At 37.1% G+C, this 7,746-nt stretch overlaps 1 protein-coding gene across 1 annotated transcript; it reads right to left on the reverse strand.

The window, feature by feature from the left end:
• Window positions 1-2,840: 2,840 nt before the first annotated feature.
• On the reverse strand, window positions 2,841-6,944 carry zgc:171579 (uncharacterized protein LOC557116 homolog). The gene is made up of 2 exons (XM_048205756.1): window positions 6,635-6,944; window positions 2,841-5,914 (listed from the first exon to the last, which is right to left on the reverse strand). The coding sequence occupies exon 2, from the start codon at window positions 5,905-5,907 to the stop codon at window positions 4,894-4,896; it is 1,014 nt and encodes a 337-aa protein (XP_048061713.1). The 5' UTR covers window positions 5,908-5,914; window positions 6,635-6,944; the 3' UTR covers window positions 2,841-4,893.
• Between the last annotated feature and the right edge of the window lie 802 nt (window positions 6,945-7,746).

Consider the following 7,746-nt stretch of genomic DNA (forward strand, 5'->3'; position numbering starts at 1 on the left):
CCTTACTTTATTTTAGCTTAAATAGCATCAAAATCTTGCACTGAACAACACTGTACTGAACAAATGCAATTCCTGAATACATTTGTACACTATTATATTTCTTGCCAGACACCTGGCAACGCTTTTGCTCACACAGCTGAGCCACATTTCTCCAAGATGTCGTTTGACGCACATCGGACGCGTTTCGGTGGTTTAAATCGACGCTCGCGACTTGCGCGAGTGCTTTTACTGTAATTTAGGCAAACGTGCTCATAATAGAATAGAATAGCTCGTTTTTCCAGGCGCGCCTATGCCGCTGCGAGATGAAAACATCAACTTTTCATGTGACAAGAACCAACCTGAGCTTCGGCCTTTCCTTGACAACATCGAAAGCGCAGCCGAACAGATGATCATAGCTGTACAGGGTGAGTTTTTATTTCTCATCTCCATAAATATATATAGCCTAGTAGTAGAGCTAATGCAAGGACTAGAAATCAATTTTTCTTTTGCTGAAACTTTGCTATCGTGGAGAACGCAGTTCATGGTTCAATGGCAACGACAGACGGCACGGGAGCGAAAGCGCTTTGGAAAGAAGGAGAAAGCGGTGTGGCCGCTTAATGTGACGCGATATGTGAATGGCCCCTTAGAACGGCGACTTTTTCTTTGCATGTGGAATATGGTATGAGACAACTAGAGAATAATAATAATAATAATAATAATTTAGCGGGCCGGATTATGTTTTACTTTTGAGATCAGTTGCGGGCCAGGCGGAGGGGAAGGGCGGGTCGTAAATGGCCCGCGGGCCGGCAGTTTGAGACCACTGCATTAGCATTTCCATCTAAATCATCGGCGTTGTTCAGAAGTTGACCAGATTTTTTGAGCCAATCATGTGAGCTATAAATGATAAAGAGTTGGGAGGTCTAAAAACTGACCAGTGTAGCTGCATTTTACTGCAAGTCTTAATGCACAGATATTAGGGCTGGGACAATACATCGATTTTCGATTCGCAATACAATGAATCTGGATCAATCCTGATATTTTCTCTCTCTAATTGATTGTGAGCTTAGTTGGCGCTCTAAGCTAGTTTTTAACCCCACTCAAATGCTCAAGAAGAAGAGTGCTGGACAGTGATCGTGCGTTCGGCTGAGTCATAAGTGGTTAAATATACTTGCACCTCGGCTCAGAATGGTTTTATGAAACGAGATTAATGTAAACACAGCCCACTGCGAACACCCTTGTAATTCGCTTCAACTTTTTCGAACTTTATGAATAATTTTTTAGGTTTAAGTGGTGTATGTAAAGGAACTGGAAGCAAGCAGGGGTAGGGGTGTTTCTAAAGCAGGTAGTGCCATCTGCTGTTAAAAACTAAGCTCAGAAACAATTCGAGAGAGGATCGCGATACATTGGAAAATATCAGAATCGCTCCAGATTCTTTGTATCGTGAATCGAGAATTGATGTATTGTCCCAGCCCTAACAGATATGATCTATTGTCCCACCTGTTTACGTTCACTTTAGAAGACTAAATGTAAATGTTCACTTTGGTATCCGGTATCTGTGTTCACATTTATCCCTGCCCAAAATGTTTCTATTGGTGTTAGCTTTACTATGTGGCATGTTAATACTCGAGTTTTGAATGGCCGTACTAAAATTATTGCTAACACTTTACAATAACAGTACATGAATACTCATGAACTAATACCTGAATTAATAGTTACTTCAACATGAACTCAAGATTAGTTAAGATATGAACTAATCATGAGCTAATGAAGAGTGATCCTTAACTACGACAGGAGTCATAAGGATTCATGCATGAAAACAGAAGCCTTAACTACGCGTTAATATATGTTTGATAATTAATGCATTAATTAACATTTAGGGTAAACTAAATCAAACAGTCTCTATAAGAAGGAATAATACATATTTGGACTTTGAAATAAATTTAAACAATTTATTATTGTCAGAATTTAAACTACTGACATCAGCAGCTTCATTATAAACATCACTGAAAGGCACAGGATTAGTTTGTCATTTTCACTGATCCTCCTTATCAAACATATAAAATACTAAATACATTATTAATTTATTTTAAAAGGTCTTAATATGTTTTGTGACATTCTTTCCTACCAAACTAAACTACTGTGACTTACAACAGTTGGGAGGAATCGGTTCCCAAAAAAATAACCAAACAGGAAAAATGAACTAAGGTCAGGAAACGTTTGCTGGTTTCAGATTCAGAAGTTCACTCTCCATACTTCGGTAAAGTTGGTTTTATATTCGCACATTCAGACATCCGTATTCAATAGCCTTGTTAATCACATTACATTGGACATTCAGTGGACATTCACAAGTAAATATGCCATTAAAACAATACTTGCCTATTTTGACCGACTCTGAAAAATGTTTTAAGTTGACAATCGTTGGTTGTCAATATCATGTCGCTGCTTAAAATTCGCAAACATTAATTTATTGCACATTTATTGGAAAGTTTGAATTTATCAGAAGTCTGAATGTGCGAATATAAAACCAACTTTACCGAAGTACTCTCCATCCAGACGCAGGCCGTGATTATACTGTATGTGTATTTGATAGTAAGTTAAGGATAAATCATGAGTTGAATTTGGTAAGTTGTTAACAGTGAATTAATTACGATGTGCCCCCTCAAGTCATGACATAATTATGCATTATCAAGCTATTAGTTGATGTTAGTATATGGTTAGTTAATAATGAGTTAATTATGATTGTGCCCCCTCAAGTAAAGTCATGACACAATGATGCACTTACAAATCATTAACTAATATATGAATAAACACTAAGAGTGCCATCCTTATTCCTTTATACCCCGGTACAAAAAAATAAAAAGTATTTGTATTTTATTTTTATTTATATAATTAAACATATATGGGCTTGAAAGCAAGCCATAAACATACCTGTAAAGACACGCATAAGGCACATTTACATGTAAAATCGGGCGCGTCCACAAGCTAATGCTAATCAAAGCATATACATTTAAACGACAAAAATACAAATACAGTTAATAACTGCGCATAACCTCCTGAAAATCCCAATAAAACATACATGTAAATATGTCTTTAATTATTAATTCGGCTTACCAAAGCAGTCAACATTTATTAGTTTAAAATGCCAGCAACACAACAAAAGCGCCAAGAGAACACCTAGTGTGCGCCACTAATGAGTGTCCCACCAGAAACAAACCCTACATACTTTAGTTCCGGGAATCAACTATGACTATTTAGCTATGACCAAATATAAATGAACTATAAAATTCAGAAAATGGTTTAGATCAAATTAAATTTATTTGTGGTAGTTAGTCTGTTTTCCACTTTTGTTTAGACGGATCTATGTAATTAATGGCTAAATAATCATGTTGCATTCTAATTTTTTGTCACAAAGCTGCAGATGGCAGATTATGATATTACACTGTAAATTATGACAGTATTAAATCACGTTTAATTCAAATTCAGAGTACTTCTTGTTTACTCTTATGGAGCCTGATTTATTTAGTTTACCCCTAAATGTAAATTAATGCATTAATTATCAAACATGTATTAACGCGTAGTTAAGGCTGCTGTTTTCATGCATGAATCCTTATGACTCCTGTCGTAGTTAAAGGATCACTCTTCTTTAGTTCATGATTAGTTCATATCTTAACTAATCATGAGTTCATGTTGAAGTAACTATTAATTCAGGTAATAGTTCATGATTATTTATGTACTGTTATTGTAAAGTGTTACCAAATTATTTTATAATTCACCTTGGGTGGCCATGATTATTTGCCAGCATGGATAAGTTAAAAGCTGTCATTGATGTTTACAGATCAAAATCTCACTGAACATATAGACCAGAAAATAACGGTAATGTTTGTAATGTTATTTTAGTAGCATGGAAAGATTTTATTTATTTGAATGAATTCAAAGGAATTATTGAGAGAGATAGTGAGTGTGAATTACTTTAAATTTAGTTTATTTACAAAAACAACAAAGTTATCACCTCATTGTTGAGAAATAGCCTATAATGTAGCTTTCAGTATCAAAGCTGTTTTATTTTTAAAAATTCACGGGGCAGAGGTTGAAAACCAGTATTGCTCCTGAATGTCTCTATGTGTGCAATTGCTTAACTATAAAGTTTCCACTTCAGTAAAACAACAACAACAAAAAAAAAAAACCTACGGACACTTTCAAGGTCCAAGAAAGGTATTAAAGACATCATTAAAACAGTCAACGTGACTGCAGTGGTTCAAACTTAATTTTATAAAGCGACGAGAATGCTTTTTGTGTGCAAAAGCAAAACAAAAATAACTACTTTTTTCAATAATCTACTTTGCTTCTCTGTCATTATCCTTATGCAGGTGACGCAGTACACACCGTGAAGACTTATGTGTTTACGTCCGAATGCCGGCTCAGTATTGGCCAAATTTGCACACATGAGCAGCCGTCGCATGCGTGTGGTGCTGACGCAGGAGGCGGCCAATAAAGAGTCAGCGTTCTGATGTAGAACCTGGAAGCGCTGGACATAAGAAGATATGAGGGTGAGTAATTAATGACAGAATGTTAATTTTTGGGTGAACTAATATGTGTTTAGATGTAGATCAGATGCCAGATATCGGATATATATCTGATTTAAAACCACATTTGGAAGTGGCTCAGAACGGATGTGAAAAAATCGGATCTCGTTTGGATTTTTGTGTGTATGTATTTGCAACAAATTCTGAACAGTGTTAGATGTGAGAAAAAAAAATCAGATTTTTGTGCCAGTGTAAACACAGCCAATGATTACTTCCATACGAAACATCTTAAATGATGGCGCTACCATAGATTATATGGCCTTATGAGTTTGGCATAGTTTCATCGTTCTTTGTCCAAATTGTATTTCAAATACATAACCGGGGGAAATCTTTAATCACAGCCTTGACTGGAGATTGTCGTTTTCTCTGTCCGATATGATCTGGTCCTCGTTCTCTTCAGGCAGGGCAAGTAGTTCCCAGCGACGTCGCGGAAGTCTCTGCGGAGAAAGATGTAAAACACAGGATCCAGCAAGCTGTTAAGGCTCAGAAAGCCTCGTGCTAACTGATAGGGCACAAACACAGCCTTCTCCCAAATGCACGCACTGCTGTGTATCAGCAGTCCGACGTACTTCACACAGCCGATGAAATGATAGGGCCCCAGCACCGTGACAAATACGGCCACCAGAAGGGTGAGCAGACCCCTGATACTCCTCTTCTCCTCGGATGAAAGCGAGTTGATTGCCATCAGCGAGCGAACGGTCTCTCTGTGGAGACCAACAATGAAGCTCAGGGGTATGATGAAGGACACAAGCAGAGTAATCAGCCTGTAGGTGATAAAACTGCCCTCTGAGGGATATTTCTCAATACAAAGAGTGTAATTTTCCTGCTTGGGAAAGAGCTTGTCAAACGCGATGGCAGGCGGCACCGCAATTAGTATCCAAATGCCGAGAGCTATCCATCGAGCAAACCTCAAGTTACGCAGATGCTTGAAGCTGAGAGGTCTGGCGATGGCCAGGTGACGCTCTAGAGCGATGATACACATGAAGAAGATGCCCGCGTAAATGCTAATGTAAAAAAACAGACCCATAAACTGACAGCTCCGGGGTCCGAAGCGCCAGTAGTGTCCGTTGGCATAGTAATCTATCCATAAAGGAAAAGTCAGGAGTTGAATTAGATCTGCGATCAGCAGGTTAATGACGTACACAGGTAGAACGTTCTCCGATTGAATTAGTTTGTAGAGCCCAAAGAGCGCCAACAGGTTTAAAGGGGTGCCAATGGTGAAGAACATTCCATACAAGACGGGAAGGAAGATGCCATCTTGACTGAAGTCGATTCCGCAAGCATTTCCCACAGTTGATGGGACGCTCAGGGTGGTGAAGGCACTAACATTGAAGTGGCTCTCCATCTTTTGCCTATGACAGAGTGCTATTCTGTTATTTACATAGTTTTTAAGCATATTCACAAAACAAACGAAAAAAAAATGTTGTTACTGACAAGCATTTATCTAACAGTTTCATCTGTGGTATAAACTAAATTTATGCAGCATTATACATGGGAAATAAACATTTACACAACAAGTAATTCAAACCACTGTAGGGGGAATTCACTAAGAATGAATTGCAGAGTTTAATTCCCAGTTCACATGAGGAATTATACAAATCAGGTAATGGCACAAATATGCCCACAAACTCTGAATGCATGACACAACTTACATTTATGCACTTTATAGATGCTTTTATCTAAAGTGACTACCAAGTCATCCAATCAATACTTTTTTACAGCAGCATATTTGTTTACTTCATTCGAACCCATTACTTTGGCGTAGCAAGCGCCATGTTCAGTGTGTTGAGAAACTGGACTGGAAATATATAGCATCACTCTCCCAATATAAAGAGCACAATTTATATTGAAAGAAGGAAGGTTTTCCCCAAAAAAGATTTATCAGTGATTCACTTTAATGTGCTGTAGCACTATTTCAGCACATTTAGTGCCTTGTTAAACTGCATTGTGGGTGGTTTGTGGAAAAAAAAAATAGATTTACACAAACTGTTTAGTGAATGTGCTATCGTACATTATAAGACTGATATCTTAAATCCAAATAATAAATATGAAGAAATCAAAAATGTACTTACCTCAAAAGTTCTGATATAAAACTAAATACTGCTGACCTCAGAGAAAACTCAAGTCACCGCATTTGCTACAGGAAAATGATATCATAGAAAAAAATTCAAGAATCATATTCCAGTGTGAATGAGCTCAGTCACAGATGCAAATTAGCAGATAACTGACTTCATCTCACATGCATAAGGAAATGTGTCAAGAGGATGTGCTCTTACTTGTTTCAAAGGCTTTACCCAATATTGAACCAACACCGAAACTACACTTTTTGCAGTTTTTGACCAGTAAAAAGAACTAGCACACAAAACAAACATTTCGAAACAAAGTAATAAATAAAAAAATAACAAAACCAAAAATGAGCCATAAGTACATGTGAAACATATATTAAGTAATTAAAAATCATTCAAGAAATAAAAATACTATCAGTAATTTTTGTTTTGATTTGACTGATACAGTGATCATTCAGGAAATTTTCTGACACCTAACATCTAGAAAATTATTTATAGGGTGGCATAAGGGTTGGCATGAGGTCTATGAGGGGTGGCAAGACCAAAGCAAGCACCAATGCATAGTTTTTGGAGATTTATGGCCTGACTTACACAATTATTTAAAAATAAATAAGATTTCAATATTCATCATGGCACCAAGTCAAGACACTATATGAAAAACAACAGATTCTAAATGAGTCTGAGCTTGTATCACTAAAGGTGATGAGCAGTTGTATTAATATAACATAGGCTACTTCGATGGTATAAATCATGTTTTAGTGCAAGTTAAAGAACAAAAACTTTTGAATTTCCACAGTTTTGCAAAACAATTTCTGAGTTTCTGTTATTAACAGAGCTGGGAATGTCTCTCTGTGTTCACCCAGAACACCCTATCAACCACATACTCACAAACACACACACATAGGGTAACCACATACTTAAGCAACACCCCAGCAACTGCATAGCAAGAGCCTAGCAACCACCTAGCAACACTTTAGCAAACCCCCCAGAACATCTATCTATTCTGGCCTAACTGACCAAACTATTTCTTTTTTTAAAACAAGACTTTAAGTTGGCTTTATGACAAGTCAGCATAAAGTTGTCTTTTAGACTTTTCAATCTAGTTAGGCTATTGTTTT

The sequence above is a fragment of the Megalobrama amblycephala genome, linkage group LG10 (assembly GCF_018812025.1).
Source record: "Megalobrama amblycephala isolate DHTTF-2021 linkage group LG10, ASM1881202v1, whole genome shotgun sequence".
Taxonomy (NCBI): Eukaryota; Metazoa; Chordata; class Actinopteri; order Cypriniformes; family Xenocyprididae; genus Megalobrama; species Megalobrama amblycephala.